The 19,793-nt window shown below is 44.9% G+C and overlaps 1 protein-coding gene across 1 annotated transcript in view; it reads left to right on the top strand.

Moving 5' to 3' along the window:
* The window catches only part of LOC101608360 (multidrug and toxin extrusion protein 2-like), a 47,422-nt gene extending 28,857 nt beyond the window's left edge, over positions 1–18,565 (top strand). The window contains exons 9-17 of the mRNA XM_045130583.1: positions 4,951–5,064; positions 6,100–6,167; positions 9,228–9,336; positions 10,785–10,860; positions 11,929–11,998; positions 13,377–13,509; positions 14,602–14,696; positions 17,143–17,197; positions 18,057–18,565. Of these exons, the coding sequence (XP_044986518.1) occupies positions 4,951–5,064; positions 6,100–6,167; positions 9,228–9,336; positions 10,785–10,860; positions 11,929–11,998; positions 13,377–13,509; positions 14,602–14,696; positions 17,143–17,197; positions 18,057–18,295 (959 nt within the window). The 3' untranslated portion in view covers positions 18,296–18,565. The remainder of the gene's footprint in view (positions 1–4,950; positions 5,065–6,099; positions 6,168–9,227; positions 9,337–10,784; positions 10,861–11,928; positions 11,999–13,376; positions 13,510–14,601; positions 14,697–17,142; positions 17,198–18,056) is intronic.
* The last annotated feature ends 1,228 nt before the right edge of the window (positions 18,566–19,793 follow it).

The raw sequence follows: 19,793 nt of genomic DNA, 5'->3' as shown, positions 1-19,793 counted from the left end.
CATTCCCACCAGCAGTGTAGAAGGGTTCCTCTTTTTCCACATCCCCGCCAACATTTATGATCATTTGTTTTCATGATGGTGGCCAATCTGACAGGAGTGAGATGGAATCTCAATGTACAAACTCTCTCTTTTTAAACAGATATATATTATCAGCTCGAGAATAAGTAGGTTTCCATATGGCTCATTCATATCAATTTCAATTTTTTAATTTTTTAATTTTTAGACAGGCTTCCATCCCATTCTTCCTTCCATCTCTCTCCTTCTCCATTCCCTCCCCTGGCCCCGTGACAAATGTGCTTTTTTGGCTACTGAGCCATCATGCAGGAGTCACTGCCTCACCACAACCCCTATGGATCTATGCTTGTAAGACCTGTAGGCTTGTCCTGTGGTCAGGGCCACTTGGCTCACCTTTGGGATGAGGCTTCTGGGCCCCTCGCCTGGCCAATGGTTGGAGCTGTGTGCTGCCCATTCCTTACCTGTACTTTTCAGCTGGTGTATTCCCCCTCTGTGACTTCCACTCTTTCTCTCTTTGAAACAAGAGTCTGTTCTTTGTTCGCCTGACTCTCCTCTGATCTGCCATCTGATGCTAGAAGTGTGGAACTTTGCATCATTTATGACATATTTAAAAAATATTTATTAGAGACAGGGAGAGAATGGATGCACCAGGGCCTCTAGCCACTGCCAAGGAACTCCAGACCCATGTGCCACCTTGTGGATCTGTATTACACAGGTACTGGGAAGTTGAACCCCTGGGCAGGCAAGCACCTTAACCTCTGACCCATCTCTCCAGCCCCTTTACATCCTTTTCTTAAAAGGAAAAATTTATTTATTTATTTGGTTTTTTGAGGTAGGGTCTCACTCTAGCCCAGGCTGACCTGGAATTCACTATGGAGTCTCAGCGTGGCCTCGAACTCATGTTGATCCTCCTACCTCTGCCTCCCGAGTGCTGGGATTAAAGGCGTGCGCCACCACGCCTGGCTCCCTTTACATCCTTTAAGTTTCTCATTTATGATGAGCTGACATGGACGGCTGTGTTGCTGAACGTCCACCAGAGCACAGCTGAACTTTATTCACGCCACCTCAGCCAAGAGTTCCCGAAGGGCAGTCACCAGTGTCAGCTTTGAGGCACAACAAGCCGGAGTAGCAAATTTTGGATAAAAACAGTTCAAGGTCTGGCTGGAGAGATGGCTTAGCGGCTAAGCGCTTGCCTGTGAAGCCTAAGGACCCCGGTTCGAGGCTCGGTTCCCCAGGTCCCACGTTAGCCAGATGCACAAGGGGGCGCACGCGTCTGGAGTTCGTTTGCAGAGGCTGGAAGCCCTGGCGTGCCCATTCTCTCTCTCTCCCTCTATCTGTCTTTCTCTCTGTGTCTGTCACTCTCAAATAAATAAATTAATTAATTTAAAAAAAAAAACAAACAGTTCAAGGCATCCCTGCTGGCTTCTCGGAAACCCTGGCCTGCCTGCCAGCTGCAAGTTCTTGTGGATACATTTAAAGTTACTTAATTGCACTGTAATGTGGATTTTTCCTCCCCTGAGGTAGGGTGTCGCTCTAGCTCAGACTGACCTGGAATTGACTATGTAGTCTCAGGTTGGCCTCGAACTCACTGTCATCCTCCTGCCTCTGCCTTCCAAGTGCTGGGATTAAAGGCATGCACCACGATGCATAGCCTCTGTAATGTGGATTTCTTTCTTTTTGTTTTTTTTTTTGCTTTTTCGAGTTAGGGTCTCACACTAGCTCAGGCTGACCTGAAATTTACTCTGTAGTCTCAGGGTGGCCTCGAACTCACAGCGATCCTCCTACCTCTGCCTTCCGAGTCCTGGGATTAAAGGCATGCGCCACCACGCCCAGCTGGATTTCATTCTTTTCGATATATATCACTTATTTTTTACTTAGCACAGAGGATGGCAAGTCAATGACCAAATCTGGCAGTGTATTTGTGTAAATTAAGTTTTATTTGAACTCAGTTTCTTCTGGTCACTTTGCATTGCCTGTGGCTGCGATGGCCATTCTAGAGCAGACTCAAGCTGTTGTGACTGATGTGCTACCTATACATCGTACCTCCCCTTCATAGCGTTCCTTACCCTTACAGAAAGTTTGTTCTTTTCTGATTTAGCCAGCTTTGCTTCCTTTGTTGTTGTTGTTTTCGAGGTAGAGTCTCACTCTAGTCCACGCTGACCTGAAACTCATGATGTAGTCTCAGGGTGGCCTCAAACTCATGGTGATCCTCCTACCTCTGCCTCCTGAGTGCTGGGATTAAAGATATGAGCCACAACACCCGGCCAAGTTTGCTTTTTGTTGTTGTTGCTGTTTTGTTTTTTCGAGGTAGGGTCTCAATCTAGTCCAGGCTGACTTGGAATTCACTATGTAGTCTCAGACTGGCCTTGAACTCACAGCGATCCTCCTACCTCTGCCTCCCAAGTGCTAGGATTAAAGGTGTGTCCCACCACACCCAAATGTATTAAAAAAAAATTTTTTTTACTATTTATTCTTATTTTATTTTATTTTTGAGAGTGAGAAAAAGATAAGAGGCATGCCAGGGCCTTTAGCGGCTGCAAATGAACTCCAGATGCATGTGCCTGTGCACCTGGCTTACATGGGTACTGGGGATTCGAACCTAGGTCCTTAGGCTTCACAGGTAAGCAACTTAACTGCTAAGCCATATCTCTAGCTCTATTTTGTTTTTAACTGTGGTAAAAACACACATCACATCAAGTTGACAACTTCAACCACTTTAAAAAATATTTTATTTATTATTAATTTGCAATAAGAGAGAGAGGGAGGGAGGGAGGGAGGGAGGGAGAAAATGAGGCCTCTAGCCACTGTAAGCAAACTCCACATGCATGCACCACTTTGTGCTTCTGGCTTTCCTTGGGTACTGGGGAATCCAACCCCAGCCTGAAAACTTTGCTTTTTGCAAGCAAGACCCTTTAACTGCTGAGCCATCTCCCCTGCCCCTTGCTTTGTTTTTGTTTGGTTTGGTAATAGATGTCCTAACAGATACAAGATGATAACTCTGTGGGATTTTGCTGAAATGTTTAGTTTTGGAGACAGTTCCTACTACGTAGCCCAGACTGACCTTGAACTTGTGATTTTCCTGTGGAGGCATCCTCAGTGCTGGGAGTGCAGGTGTGTGCCACTGCGCTGGACTCTCCATGGGATTTTAATTTGGGTTTCCTAATGATTATTGATGTTGAACATCTATCTGTCTATCTACCTAGGTCTATAATTTGTTTATTTGAGGGGGGATCAGATACAGAGAGAATGGGCATGCCAGGGCCTTCAGCTGCTGCAAATGAACTCCAGATACATGTGCCATCTTGTGCATCTGGCTTGCATGGGTCCTGGGGAATCAAACCTGGGTCCTTTGGCTTTGCAGGCAAGTGCCTTCACTGCTAAATCATCCCTCCAGCCCTTGAACATCTTTTCACATACTTGTCCATTTGTGTACCTGTTTGTTTGTTTGTTTGTTTTTGAGAAATGTTTGTCTAAATCATTTGCCCATTTGAAAATTAGGTTTGTTTCATTGTCATAAAAATTATTTTGTGTATTTTAGGCACTATGATATCCAGGTAGCTTTGTCTGATATATGATCTACAAATATTTTCTCCCATTCCTTGGTGTATTTGTTTCTTTCTTTCTTGTTGGTTTGTTTGTTTTTTCGAGGCAGGGTCTCACTCTAGCCCAGGCTGACCTGGAATTCACTATGTCGTCTCAGGGTGGCCTCAAACTCTCGGTGATCCTCCTATTCTACCTCCCCAGTGCTGGGATTAAAGGCATGCGCTACCACGCCTGGCTGGTATTAGTTGGTTTCTCACTGCTGAGACAAAATACCCAACCAACAGCTTAAGGAAGGAAAGGGTCTATTTCAGCAGGGGTAACGTCTGTCACGGTATAGAAAGCACAGAAGGGGCAGACCCCCAGCAGAGAGGGGAACGTAGAGAGAGATGAATGCTGAGCGCTTCTGTACAGTCCAGGCACCCAGGGCATTTCATGGTTCTACCCACACTTAGAATGGGTCCGCCCACCTCAACCAATCCAATCTCGACAATCCCTTGTGACCTGAGACTTGTGCCCATGGTGACTCTACCTCGGTCACATGGAAACACAGTGTATTTTAAGGTCTATCCAAAGCTGTGAGCAGGGATACTACATTGTTAGCTACTGGAGATGATGAGGCAGGGGGATCAGTTTAGTCCAGGAGTTCAACCACAAGCAAGCAACATGGTGGGACCCAATACAAAAGAATGTGTGTGCATGCATGCGTGCGTGCATGTGTGTGTGTGTGTGAATGTGTATCATACATATCCTAGATATATACATATGTATTCAGTGTTTTTTATTGTTTTATTTTTTTGAGAGAGAGAGAATGGGCACGCCAGGGCCTTTCAGCCTCTGTGAATGAACTACAGACATGTGCGCCCCCTTGTGCTCATGTGTGACATTGCATGCTTGCCTCATTGTGCGTCTGGCTATGTGGGACCCGGAGACTCAAACACTAGTTCTTAGGCTTCGCAGGCAAGCACCTGAACCACTAAGCCATCTCTCCAGCCCTGTATCCAATGTTTTTACCCATATATATCTCCAGCAATCTGTTTTCCATCATGGTATGCACCTGTTATATTTTACTTCTCTAGTTCCCTATTTATTGTCTGCTTGACGTCTTCCCCACCCCACAAGCACCTTCTGCTACAGTAAATACCTTACATGTTTTTCATGGAGTGCCAAGGAAGTTTCTCTGCCCAGGGTTCGCATGTGTGGGTGACAGAGCATCAGTATACTTCAGTTTCATGGCATAAGCAGGTTTGGTGCCTGCCTTCTTAAGTGGTGATCACTTTGACACCTGCATGTCTTGCTGTAGAAAAGCACTCCTGTCTCTGGCTGTGTGACGTGGTGTGACTGGCATCGGTAGGTGTTGCAAGGTACACATGTGTTTTCTCACCTGTCCTCCAGGCTGGACAAGGGAGTGCTTCCAGGAATGGGGCTCCTACACCCACCTGGCCATCCCCAGCATGTTCATGGTGTGCATCGAGTGGTGGACCTTCGAGACCGGAACCTTCCTTGCAGGTTTGTCGGCACCCAAGGGAACGTTCGCACAGGCTGATTCGGTCACTTTCAGAGGCTCCCCAGAAATTGAAGTTTTGCCTCACTGTCCAGTGGAGGTCTGCAATGTAGGCATGAACCATAAATACGCTCAGCGGGTCATGGCTTCTGCTTTACCGCCTCCTCCTGCATTTTGTAAATGATGGTGCTGCTGGGAAGGCATTTGCCCAGGCTGGTGGTGTGGGAGAATGGTCTCCAACCTAGGTGTTCTGGCTCTCTAGCCACCTGGTGCTTCAGTTGATCTCTGCTGGGCTTCCAGCTCATTGTTGGGGCTATAACACACACACACACACACACACACACACACACACACAGAGAGAGAGAGAGAGAGAGAGAGGGAGAAGAAGGAGGAGGAGGAGGAGGAGGAGGAGGGGGAGGGGGGGAGGGAGGGAGGGGGAGAGAGGTTGATTTGGCTGTTTTAGCTGTGGCCTGCTTCCATGTAAGCTGAAATTATTTCAGTCCTAGACCATTTTAATCCTAGTACTGCGAGAGCATGGCGAGAAGAGACAGCAGGAAGGGTAACAGAGGGTGGACACTGTCCCTGTAACTGTACACTGACTTCTTACTGCCCTCCTGCCTCCCCTCCCACCAGGACCAACCTTTAACTCCAGGAGCCACTTGCTTCTGCTTCAAGCCTGATGTTCTGGTCCCCATTTCTGGGCTGTGTGGAGCGAGTCCTAACCACCTTCACGGCCGAGATCTTAGCAACTTGCCAGGAAAAGACATCTGGGGTTCTCACTGCCTGGTGAATGCTGCCATCAAAGTTTGCTTCTGGGCCGTTCTTGGCTTCTCTTCAATGAAAATATGTACCAGAGGCTGAGGATGTAGCGTAGTTAGCAGAGTGATTGCCTAGCATGCGTGAGGCCCCGGATTCCCTCCCCAGCATTGAAAACACACACACACACACACACATGTTTACATATGTGCTCTAGTTTCATAAGGAAAATGTTTATTTTAGTCCACTTTGTGATGAGTGCTCTTTATAACTTGATATTTCAGGCCTCATTAATGTGACAGAACTGGGAGCCCAGGCCATAATTTACGAACTGGCTTCTGTGGCCTACATGGTAAGCAATGAGTAAATTTGCTATCTTCCTTGTGTAAATCCTGTGGGCTATTGTCACTGCATTAACAATAGAGGGGGGAGCAGAGGGAAAGGAAGGGAAGGAGGGAGAGCAAATGGGAGTTGTGTGATGTGGGTTTCTTATCTAATATTCTCGGTCTTCGCTTTTCATCTATACGAATAGAAGGGCACGGCTACTTTTCACGTAAAGATTGGATACTGCATGCCAACCGTAGCACGATGCCTGGCACATTCATTTCACCAATATGGAGTTGGTGCTGGGATCTGATGGCAAGTGGGAGGGAATGGCTCCTGTCTTCTTCCTGTGACCTGGTCAGGAGACAGAGATAAAGAAAACCAGTAAGGGACTGGAGAAATGGCTTAGTGGTTAAGCGCTTGCCTGTGAAGCCTAAAGACCCCAGTTCGAGGCTCAATAGCCCAGAACACACGTTGGCCAGATGCACGGGGGTGGGGGGGGAATTCATTAGCGTCTGGAATTCATTAGCAGGCCCTGGTGCACCCATTCTCTCTCTCTCTGCCTCTTCCTCTCTCTGTCACTCTCAAATAAATAAATAAAAATAAACAAAATTTTTTTAAAAATAATAAAAAAAAGAAAACCAATGAGTAAGAGCTTTGAGAATCTCATGTGTATGATAAGCATATGAACAAACAAGAGGGTCTGAGATGCATGATTGAACTTTTAAAACTATTTCTATTATGGGAGAAAGAGAGAGAAAGGGAGAGAGAGGAAGACACACACAGGGAGAGAATGGGCATGCCAGGGCATCCAGACACTACAAACAAACTCCAGATGTGTTTGCCACCATGTGCATCTGGCTTTCATGGATCCTGGGGAATCGAACCTGGGTCCTTTGGCTTTGCAGGCAATTGCCTTAACTGGAGCTATCTCTCCAGCCCCAGATTGAACATTCTTAGATGGCGGGGGGTGGGGGGCGGGGAGTTGCTATTCTGCAGTTTAAGCTGGGGGTGATAGTAGTCAGAGAGGAGAGCCCACAGACGGCAGCCAACCATGGATCCTGAGCCGAGGCTGTAGGAGGCTGAAGGATCAAGGCCTGTGGGCTCAGGTAAAATAATGCAGGGCCAGGCATGGTGGCGCACGCCTTTAATCCCAGCACTCAGGAGGCAGAGGTAGGAGAATCACTGTGAGTTCAAGGCCACCCTGAGATACATAGTGAGTTCCAGGTCAGCCTGGGCTAGAGCAAGACCCTACCTTGAAAAACAAACAAACCAAACATTCAGGAACCAAGCTCTCCCTTGCGTTGTGGGGGATGGACATGGGATGGACGGGCCAGAGGGGGGAGGTCAGGCAAGTGCCTTTAAGTCCTGAGCTACTTCCCCAGCTCTAAAATATAGTTTTATCAGTTCAACTTAGGTTGATGTTTAAAAAGGCTAACATATTAGAAGGCTGTTGGCAATACGATACTTCCAGTAGGAAGAAGAGTTAAAGCTAATGTATAAATGGAAAAGCAGACACGAGAGCCCAAACCAAAGCTGTTTGTACAACCCATGTACCCAAATAGCCCAAGGACACATTGTTGCAGTGTAATCCAGGATCAAGAGATACCTGTGCAGGTTGACTAATGGTCTTTGTGTCTGTTTGTAGGTTATGTGTGGTGTAATATGTGATGTGATGTGTGTGTCCAGATACAGGTGCCCTATGCACACACACAGGAAGGCCAGAGGATAATGGCAATTGTTCTCTTTGCTCATACGCCTGTCTTCTTTTTGTTAATATTTATTTTTATTTATTTATTTATTTGACAGAGAAAGAGAGAGAGAGAGAGAGAGAATGGGTGCGTCAGGGCCTCTAGCCACTGCAAACTCCAGATGTGTGTGCCCCCTTGCGCATCTGGCTAACATGGGTCCTGGGGAGTCAAACCTGGGTCCTTTGGCTTTGCAGGCAAATGCCTTAACCGCTAAGCCATCCCCCCAGCCCTCACCTGTCTTCTTGAGATGCAGTCTTTTATTCAACCCAGAACTGCCACTTTTTTTTAACCAGTTTTTCAGTCAATGAGCCACAGTGCTTCTCCAGTTCTGTCTCTTGCCTGACTGGGGTTTCAGATATGTGTGGCCTTGTCCACTGTTTATGTGGGTGCCAAGGGATTGAAAGGCAATCTCAGGTTCTCTCAGGCCCTCATGCTTGCAAAGCAAACACTTAGCAGTGAGCAATCTCCTTAGCCCCGATTGAGGGTGAGAATATGTAAATGGGCTGCTGAAAAACCCAGACGCATGCGCCACTACGTGCATCTGGCTTTACATATACTGGGGAATCAAACTCTGGCTGGCCCTTAACCACTTAGCGTCTCCTCAGCCCCCAGGACTGATGGTCTTTTTAAGCAAAGAAACATGGCTTAAGGTTCTCATGATCGAGGATTAAAATCAAATTTGATACTTAAGAGGCACATTCTGTCAATAAAGAATTATGGAGTCATTTCATCCACCCTTACAGTTTGAACAGGATGTCAGGCTTTCTGTGCTTTTTCACACAGGTCCTTCCTTCCTTGAATCATACATAAACATACACATATGCACTCTGCTAAAAATCTTTATTCCTTATGTTCTTTCAAAGCTCCTGCATTTAATAAATCTAATTATAATTTCCTTCAACTTTTATAAGTAATTGAGTATTTTAACTCTTGCCTGTGGAATGTAACTAGGTTAAATTAAGTCACGATCATGTGTCCAACCAACAAGGGTGGGTCCCTCAGCCCAAACCCACCTTCTTAAAGGGAACGCGCTCTAGTACACATGACGTGGGGCTTCACAGGGCTGTGCCATTCCTCTTCAGCAGTGAAGGAACCAAGTCTCAAGGCAGCCAAGCAATTTGCTTCCATCCACACAGTTAAGACGCAGCTGAAATCGGTGGTAGAACACAGCAAGGACGCAGTCAACCTCAGTTCTGGGGCAGAGCGAGATCAGTTCTAGATCAGTTCTAGAATACAGCTAGGATGTGGTTGAGATCAGCTGCAGAACACGGATCTAAGTGGGTCTGAAGTTTCCATGTACTTGGACCTTATTGTGACTTATGATTGCTAACTTCCAGGTACCCCTTGCCTTTGGCGTGGCAGCCAGCGTCCGGGTGGGCAACGCTCTTGGAGCAGGGGATGCCGAACAGGCCCGATGCTCATGTACCACCGTTCTCCTGTGTGCTGGTGAGCAGTCTCCCTGCACTCCTTCTGAATTGAGTGTGGTTATTGAACACTGATGTGCTGGAATTCCTCCAGAAATTGAGTCATACGTAAACATACACACATGCACTCTACTAAAATCTTTATTCCTTATGTTCTTTCAAGGTTCCTGCATTTAATAAATCTAATTATAATTTCCTCTTGATAAATACCATAGAGTGTTATATTTGGTACTCCTGAAATAATTTGTCAAAGGTACTTAGTATCATATGCAGTCTTGCTTTATAACCATGGTGAGAGCGACCAGTTTTCCATGTCTCCTTCAGCAGTGCTGATCTTTTGAGATCTGAGCAGTTAGGAAAGATTAAGATGTACTGATGTCTTTGTGCTACTATAACACAATACCTGAGATGGGTAATTTATAAAGAACAAAGTGTTATTTCTCACACTCACCAAGTCCAAGATGAAGGCACACCAGGTTTGGCTGTGTGGTGAAGGCTGTTCCCTGCTTCCAAGATGTACTTGATGCTGCATCCTCTTGAAGGGAGTAGTGTGAACTCATGTGTGGAAGAGAAGGAAAGGTAAAAGAGGGCCAGACTCACCCTGCCAAACCCTTCTAATGTGAGCAGCTAACCCCACTCAGGACAGCAGAACTCTGCTGATCCACTTGCCCGCAGGGAGTTACTATTGCACCAGAAATCAAACTTTAACCTGAATTAAACAACAGCAATTTACATGTTATTGAGGATTTTTTTTTTTCCTGAGACTCGTTAAGAAACAGGAATCAAACATTCAAATCCTAGCCAGGCATGGTGGCATGCACCTTTAATCCTAGCACTTGGGAGGCAGAGGTAGGAGGATCGCTGTGACTTCAAAGCCACCCTGAGACTACATAGTGAATTCCAGGTCAGCCTGGGATAGAGTGAGACCCTACTTCGAAAAACCAAAACCAAAACAGAACAATGAAATCTTAGTTGGCCTTTTCAAAAAAAAGAAAGAAAAGAAAGAAAGAAACACTAATTATTTATTTATTTATTCTCAGAAATGTTGCTGGCCTTGAACTCCTGGGTTAAAGAAATCTTCCTGGGGGCTGGAGGGATGGCTTAGTGGTTAAGGCGTTTGCCTGCAAAGCCAAAGGACCCAGGTTCAATTCCCCAGGACCCACGTTAGCCAGATGTACAAGGGGGCACATGCATCTGGAGTTTGTTTGCAGTGACTGGAAGCCCTGGCATGCCCATTGTCTCTCTCCCTCTTTCTCTGTAAAATAAATAAATAAATATTTAAAAGAGAGAGAGTGAGAGAGAAATCCTCCTGTCCTAGCCTCCCGAGTAGCCGGGACCGTAGGTGCATGCCACTGAGCCCAGCTACATTATTACGTTTCTTGAATCACTGATGCAAATCTTTCAGGAGAAGTCAGCCTCGGGATCTGTCACCATGGAGAACTGTCATTTCCCGTTGCTCCTCTTTTCCAGGTGTTTGTGCAGTCATGGTAGGAGTTTTGCTGGCAGCTCTGAAGGATGTGGTCGCCTATGTATTCACCAGTGACAAGTAGGTCCTCACCAAGAAAACCATTTACTTTTATGTTTCTGCCATACATTCTTCTTGTTGTGAGAAGAGTGCAGCGTTCTATGTCCCAGGAAAGCTTGAGTGCAGCCAGAAAGGAGAAACACAATAGTAAACTGAAATGAGTTTGAATGAAGAGAGCCCAGGACAAACATCTCCACTCTCCTAGTTTCCAGGTCATTGACTCTATCAGACCTCAATGGGGATTTATTTATTTATTTATTTATTTTAAAAAAGAGAGAGGCAAATAGAATGGGTGCACCAGGGCCTCCAGCCAGTGCAAATGGACTCCAGACACATGTGTCACCTTGTGCGTCTGGCTTACATGGGTCCTAGGGAATCGAACCTGGGTCCTTTGGCTTTACAGGCAAGCGTCTTAACTGCCAAGCTATCTCTCCAGCTCTTTAGTGGAGTTTTGCTTACAGATACAGAGAAAGCATTGGATTATCCTCATCCCCAGAGAGACACCTCACGGGCCAAGATAAGATAGCTATGGCAGCTCTATTTTTGTTTGAGGCATATTTGGAAAAATTACCACCTCAATCTAACACTAACTTTTCTTGTATTATCTATTACAATGTATTAACATATTTACTTCGGCGTAGTAAGGTGTCTTTTGAATCAAATTAAATTATTCTCTGCCTGGTGTGATAGCACAGCTTGTAATTCCAGTTACTCAAGAAGTTGAGCAGGAAGATCACATGTTCAAGACCAGCTTAAGCTGAGTGAGCTCGAGGCCAGCCTGGGCAACTCAGTGAGACTCCGTCTCAAAATTTTTAAAATCATAAACGAGAAGCTGAGGACATAGCTCAGTGGTAGAATGTTGCCCAGCATGCACAAGGCCCTTAGTATTATTAAAAAAAAAAAAAAAAAAAAAAAAAAAAAACCACCAGGGCAAACAAAAACCCTCTTTAGTGCCAGCAGTTCTATAGAGCAATAAAACTTAAATTTGTATGAATTTATTATATGCTTAATTTGCCAAAAAATATGTGCTGTTTGTACTGAATTGTAGGCCTGTGATTTTGAAGTCACTACTTTCTTTTCCTCTAATAGAGATATTGTTTCCCTTGTGAGCCAAGTGATGCCTATTTTCACTCCCTTTCATGTGTTCGATGCACTTGCAGTAAGTATTCAGGGATTTTACTTGAATATGCTTGGGATAGATTTAATGTTTCTGGCTTTTAAATTTTTATTTATTATATTTTTATTTTTGAGAGAGAGGGAGAGAGAGAGAGAATGGGAGCGTCAGGGCCTTTCAGCTACTGTGAGCAAACTCCAGACACGTGCGCCCCCTTGTGCGCATGTTTGACATTGCATGCTTGTGTCGCTGATTTGAACAAGTTTTCTTAGAAGGACCAAGCTCTGACTTCTAGCAGCCTGTCATGTGAGGTCCTGAAAATAGTCGTCTCTAGAGGCTCCCCACCTCCTCTGACTGTATCTAGTACCTGATGCCCTGAGTGAAGTCCTGGCCAAACAGTCAGGCGACCTCTGTTTTCATCCTCCCAGGGTCCCCTGTGAGCTGACTTGGACCACCAGAAGGTCCTTTCTTAGGCTGGTCTTCTTTGGTCCTATGGGAGTTTGAAGACCCTTTGGTTACACTAGAGAATCTTCCCCTGGGAGCTTATTCCCAGTTTGAACAATTATTCCTCATGACGTGATTTCTAGGTTCATTGGCCATTTTGCTTTTCTTCCTATGGATTTTTTCACCCACTTTCTAAAACTCACTCTGCTGGCATGGTGCCCATAATTGAATGTGGGCAGCAGAGAGAATAGTGTGGAAGAGAAACTTAGAATTGTGTAATGTTGCTTCAGCCACAGATTCATACTCATTTCTGCTGAGATATCATTATTGAAAACTTTTCATCTTTTTGTTCAAATATGACTTTACAGAATATTGTAAATAGTCAAGATGAGTAGAAACTTAAATAAAGTTACCTAACAGTTCCCTTTCTTCCTTCCTTCCCTCCTCTCTTTCTTTCTTCCTTTCTTTCTTTCTGTCATTGTTCAAGGTAGGGTCTCTCTCTAGCCCAGGCTGAACTGGAATTCACTTCCTAATATAATAGTTTTCTTTCCTTTCTGTCTTTCTTTCTTTCTTTCTTTCTTTCATTTTTTTGTTTTTTCTTTCAAGGTAGGGTCTCACTCTAGCCCAGGCTGATCTGGAATGCACTATGTAGTCTCAGGATGGCCTCAAACTCATGATCCTCCTACCTCTGCCTCCAGAGTGCTGGGATTAAAGGCATGAGCCATCACACCTGGATCCCTAATAGTTTTCTAACAAAGCTGGTATGCATTTTTTTGTTGCTGACATAATTTTAGAAACAGAATGTTTTTCTTCATCTCTAATGCAATGTGCTATGTCTATTTAGAGACAAAGTGGTCTGACCACATCCAGATCTGGGAAGCATAAGCATTGTACTTGAAATTGATGTGATGAGAGGTACACAACTACAAAGTTGGCATGGTTTATTGTTTTTTTGTTTTGTTTTTGTTTTTCTCTTTAGGGCACTTGTGGTGGAGTCCTAAGAGGGACAGGAAAACAAAAGATTGGTGCTATCTTGAATGCCATTGGTTATTATGGGTTGGGTTTTCCCATTGGAGTGTCTCTGATGTTTGCTGCTAAACTTGGGATAATAGGTATGTGCTTGATTATTCAGAAACTCAACCTAAATCTCACTGTCATATTAAAATAAACTATTTGAACCATGCGTGGTGGCACATGCCTTTAATCCCAGCACTTGGGAGGCAGAAGTTGAAGGACCGCTGTAAGTTCAAGGCTACCCTGTGACTACATAGTGAATTCCAGGTCAGCCTGGGCTAGAGTGAAACCCTACCTCAGGAAAATGAAATAAAATAAAATAACATAAAAAATAAAATAAAACAGCCAGGTGTAGTAACACACACCTTTAATCCCAGCACTCAGAGGCAGAGGTAGGAGGGTCTCTATGAGTTCAAGGCCACCCTGAGACTACATAGTGAGTTCCAGGTCAGCCTGGGCTGGTGTGAAATCCTACCTTAAAAACACACACAAAAAAATAAAGATAAAACAAAATAAGCTATTTAAGATATAAAACAGAGCCAGGCGTGGTGGCACATGCCTTTAATCCCAGCACTCGGGAGGCAGAGGTAGGAGGATTGCCATGAGTTCAAGGCCACCCTGAGACTACAGAGTTAATTCCAGGTCAGCCTGGACCAGAGTGAGACCCTGCCTCGAAAAACCAAAAAAAAAAAAAGATATAAAACAGTTGACTGAAAAGTTACCCCATAGGAAAAACTATTTTCTCCTACAATTTGCACTTATCTTCTGTGCACAAGTATACCAGAAATGTGTACTGAACAAAATCAACATGCTCCTGCCTTCATGATGAGACCAAGGTTAAATAATAAATCATACAACTGCTCAATTATTGTTGGGTTAAATACTGGAAAAGAGAACAGGATGCTGTGAGTCCACGTTTGTTTCCTTATCACGTGTCCCTCCTCCCTCTAGAAGAAATTGAGGTCCCCACCTTGCCCTCACTTTCCTTCTGTAGCTGTGACAGTTCTGCAATAGCTCAGTGGTAGACCTGCGTCTGCCTTGTCCCATTTTTTTTCAATCAAAAGTTTTAGAGGAATTAATTTAATTGAAATGTTGCTCCATGGACCGTGCGTCTTTAGGGAAGAACTTTAATGCTCACGGGAGTGTAACTGAAGGGAATCTAAGCTCTGCTACTCATTTCATGCCCACAGGCCTCTGGTCTGGCCTGATCGTGTGTGTCTTCTTTCAAGCCCTCTTCTACGTAGTGTACATCCTTCGGATGAACTGGAGTAGAGCTGCAGAGGAGGTAACGGTCTGTGTTCTATGTTGAAAACATGTCTCGGGCTCGAGAGGTGGCTTAGCGGTTAAGCGCTTGCCTGTGAAGCCTCAGGACCCCAGTTCGAGGCTCGATTTCCCCAGAACCCACATTAGCCAGATGCACAAAGGGGCACATGGGTCTGGAGTTCGTTTGCAGTGGCTGGAAACCCTGGAGCGCCCATTCTCTCTCTCTCTCTCTCTCTCTCTCTCTGCCTCTTTCTCTCTTTGTCTGTCACTCTCGAGTAAATAAATAAAAATAAGCAAAATTAAAAAAAAAAAAACACACATGTCTCCATTTGATCCCATGGCTTGTGTAAAGGAGGCTTTCACAGTGAAAATGATGAAATGTCCCTGGTACCATAAGTCATAGTGAATCATGGACTATATCACATGTATTGGAAAGCCGAAGGGGGATAAAAAGATGTTTAGCACATTTTTCTCCTAATCTAGAGTTGATTTACTATCTACTAACCAAGGACATGGTCTTTTAAAAAATTGAGATGAAAGGAATTAATTAGCTTCTGCTTCCATATATTTTGGGGGTTTGCATAGTAGTGTTAGAAACACAGCTTCCTATTTATGCCAACTGGCACTTTTTAGGATTTTTGTTGTTGTTCTTCAAGGTAGGGCCTCACTCTAGCCCAGGCTGACCTGGAATTCACTCTGTAGTCTCAGGCTGGCCTGGAACTCATGGTCTCTTACCTCTGCCTCCCAAGTGCTGGAATTAAAGGCCACACCCTGTTAGGTTTATTTAAAAAAACTTTTTGTCCTTTTTTTTTTTTTTTTTTTTTTGAGGTAGGGTTTCATTCTTGCTTAGGCTGACCTGGAATTCATTATGTAAGTCTCAGGGTGGCCTTGAACTCACAAAGATCCTCTGACCTCTGCCTCCTGAGTATGTGCATAGGTATTCATGTGTGTGAGCATGGGCATGTGTCCATTCTTGTAGTGAAGCAATGTGTTGGTAGCTGTGATTCGCAGGGGGTTACTTGTGATGGAGGGTCATGGCCCATGTACGCATGTGCAGCCTCGTAACTCTTCTTCCTGTGGTGAGGACTAACTGGCATGAGCGGGTAGGTGGCTTCAAGGAGAGGCTCATTTTTTAATTTTTTTTAACTTTATTTTTATTTTAGAGAGAATGAGAAAGAGAGAAAGAGGATTGGCATACCAGGGCCTCAGCCACTGAAATCAAACTCCAGATGCTTGCGCCACCTAGTGGGCATGTGCGACCTTGCTCCTCCTTCACTTCTGTGCATCTGGCTTACATGGGTTGTAGAGAGTCAAACATGAGTCCTTAGACTTCACAGGCCTTAAGAGGCCGCTAAGCCCTCTCTCCAGCCCAAAGAGGGGCTCATAATAAGGAGCTGATGGATGAGTTTGAGTCCCAGCTGCCACCTCAAGTTCTTACTATCTTTTAGGTTTTGAATCCCTTTGAATTTGTCCAATAGTGATGCACTATATCCTACTTAAGGTCACATTGGTTTGCTGAGGGAATACTGTATATAAATGGGGTTGGAGAGATAGCTTAGCAGTTAAGGTGCTTGCCTGAGAAGCCCAAGGACTCAGGTTCGACTCCCCAGAACCCACATAAGTCAGATGCACGAGGTGATGCATGCACACAAAATCATGCATGTGCACAAGGTGGTACACACATCTGGAGTATGATTTCAGTGGCTAGAGGCCCTGGTGTGCTAATTCTCTCTCTCTCTCTCTCTCTTTCATTAAAAAAATTGAAAAACAAAATAGAATATTGACTTGGATTAAATGAAACTGTAAGTCAGGCATGGTGGTGTAGGCCTTTAATCCCAGCACTTGGGAGGCAGAGGTAGGAGGATCATCAGGAATTCAAGGCCACCCTGAGACTACATAGTGAATTCCAGGTCAACCTGAGCTAGAGACCCTGCCTCGAAAAAAATAACAACAAAGAAGAAAGAAAGAAAGAAACTGTAGATAGTGACAGCATTTACCTTTAAGCTTTGTTCCCTTCGTTCATACTTAGGAACACTAATGGCACAAGGACAAGTGTGTCAAATCTGCAGTGACAGGCACAGTAGCATTTCCACTGTTGCTGTGATTTGAACACTGAGGGCAAGGCCAGTGGCTTTCTGGTATCATCATCTCTTGGCATGTGACATGTTTAGGAGCAAGAAGGCTGTGCTGGACATTATACCTTTTCTGTATAAATTAGCTATAACTTAAAGTTTTAATAAAAAGCCACCAACTTGATCCGGGTGTGATGATGCACGCCTTTCATCCCAGCACTCGGGAGGCAGAGGTAGGAGGATCACTGTGAGTTCGAGGCCACCCGACACTACATAGTGAATTCCAGGTCAGCCTGGACAGGAGTGATACCCTACATCGAAGAAAAAAAAAAAAAAAAAGCAGCCATCAGCTTGACATGATTTGTGCTTCATTGACTCATGTAACCTTGTTTTTAGGCACAAGTTCGAGCTGGGCTAAAAGACAACGAAGAGACCACACCTACCCCGACAGGTAACGGAGACATTCTCTTTTTATATCCTATTTCTGCCCCCTGAAGTCTGAAACTGAACGTGGCCAGAGCTGTGTACTTTATGAGCTGCTGCTCTCATGTCAGACAACATAATTCGCTCTCCTATGAACGTTCATGTATGTATGTATTTTTTTTTTTTTTTTGGTTTTTCAAGGTAGGGCTTCACTGTAGCCCAGGCTGACCTGGAATGCACTCTGTAGTCTCAGGGTGGCCTCGAACTCATGGTGATCTTCCTACCTCTGCCTCCCAAGTGCTGAGATTAAAGGCATGTGCCACCATGCCTGGCATGTATGTATATTTTGATTTTTATTTATTGATTTTGAGAGAGAGAGAGTGGGTGCACCAGGGCCTTCAGCCACTGTGAATGAACTCCAGATGTGTGCGCCCCCTTGTGCACATGGGCAACATTGTGTGCTGGTGTCACTGTGCATCTGGCTTATGTGAGACCTGGAGATTTGGACAGGAGGTCTTAGGCTTTGCAGGCAAGCACCATAACTGCTAAACCATCTCTTCAGCCCCTATGAATGTTTTTAATGTCATTTCTTATATACTACTCAATGATCGCTGGACGTCTTTAAATAAGGTATGGGGCTGCAAAGCCAAAGGACACAGGTCCAATTCCCCAGGACCCATGTAAGCCAGATGCACAAAAGTGGCACGTGCATCTGGAGTTCGTTTGCAGTGGCTAAAGGCCCTTGCACGCCCATTCTCTCCTTCTGTCTCTCTCAAATAAATAAAAATTTAAAAATAATTATTAAATGAGGTATCCTCATGTAAACAACAATATCGCTCCCCTTGACTCCATGTACAAGTAACCGTTCTGTTGTTTGCTGCAAACAGATCTGCCTGTCTTGGAAAGAGAAGAGATCGATGGAGTGATTTTGCCTGATCTCATCAGACCAGAGAACCAGACTGCCCAATTGATAGCACTAGAAGGCAACAGCCAGTGTGCAGTGCCCACCGTTGGAGAGGTCTTGACAGGAAGACAGCTGGTTTTCTATCGTGGAATGGCTTTAACTATTGCCGTTGCTGTGTTTGTAGCAGGAATTTTAGTAAGAGTTTTCAGTGACCGTGGCTAGGTAGAATTATCACCAGTCTATAAACCAGTGATGCTAGCTATCTGACGTGTTGAACCTGGAAGGTGAGCTTACTGAACGGTGGTTTCACTCTCGATGGTAGGTGATGTGTCTGTCCTTGGTCATCCAGAGAAACTACACCATAGTATTGGAGATCAAGCAAGGAGCATTATTGCCTATTATGTGCAAGGCATGTTCGACTCTGGAACATTGGCGGGGAGGGGAGAAAGAGCTAGCAAACAAGCAAACGAAAGCAAGAAAGGATATCAAGTTGTGGGGGATGCTGGAAATGGAACCAGCTCCTCAACCGAGCTTGGCAAGTGCTCTACAATGGGACCCACCCCAGATTTGTTTGTTTGGTTGGTTTTTTTTTGTTTTTTGTTTTTTTTTTTTTTTTTTTTTGAGGTAGGGTTTCCCTCTAGTCCAGGTTGACCCAGTATTCACTATGGAGTCTCAGGATGGCCTCAAACTTATGGCAATCCTCCTACCTCTGCCTCCTGAGTGCTGGAGCTATAGTTGTTTTTTAAATATTAAAACAGCTTTTAAAAAAATATGAAAACAGGCCTGGAGAGATTGCTTAGTGGTTAAGGCACTTGCCTACAAAGCCTAAAGACCCACGTCTGATTCTCCAGGTGGTCCCACATAAGCCAGATGCACATGGTGGCGCATGCATCAGGAGTTCGTTTACAGTGGCTAGAAGCCCTGGTATGCCCATTCTCTCTTTCTCTCTCTCCCTCCCGCCCCTCTTAATGTCTCAAATAAGTAAAAATAAATTTTGGAAAAAATATTAAAACAGCTTTTTTTTTTTTCTGAGGTAGGGTCTCACTCTAGCTCAGGCTGACCTGGAATTTCCTATGTAGTCTTACATTGAATATCGCTCTCTCAGGAAAGGGGTGCATATCATATGATGCATTATTGCTGATCTCATTTGTTTTATTTCTCTTTCATTGATATTGTGGGTGGGTGCGTATGCGCATGGGTGTTCATGCGTGTCAGCATGGGCATGTGCCTACCATGCCATGTGTATATGTGTGTGCATGGGTATTCACGTGTCAGCATGGGCGTGTACCCACCATGGCATGTGTGTGGGGATCAGTGGTTCCCTTCTACCTCACTTGAGACAAAATCTCTCATTCACCCCTGCTATGTTCACCATGCAAACTGGCCTCCAGGCCTCTAGGAATTCTGTTTCTGCCTTCCTTCATGCTGTGGGTGTACTGGGATTACAGAGACCCTCTACAGTGTCCGTCCAGCCCATGGTGACACGCACGAACACCCATGCGCATACGCACCCACCCACAATATCAATGAAAGAGAAATGAAACAAGTGAGATCAGCAATAATGCATCGTACGATACGCATCCCCTTCCTGAAAGAGCTTCAAGTGGGCTCTGGCGATCTGAACTAGGTCCTTGCATTGTGAAGCAAGTGCTTCCCCCGCGGAGCCGTACCCTCAGCCCCCTCGTGTGTTGTATCTCTTGGCTACTGTACTTCATCTTGA

Source organism: Jaculus jaculus, chromosome 12, assembly GCF_020740685.1.
Source record: "Jaculus jaculus isolate mJacJac1 chromosome 12, mJacJac1.mat.Y.cur, whole genome shotgun sequence".
Taxonomy (NCBI): domain Eukaryota; kingdom Metazoa; phylum Chordata; class Mammalia; order Rodentia; family Dipodidae; genus Jaculus; species Jaculus jaculus.
This window is presented reverse-complemented; position numbering and strand designations above follow the sequence as displayed.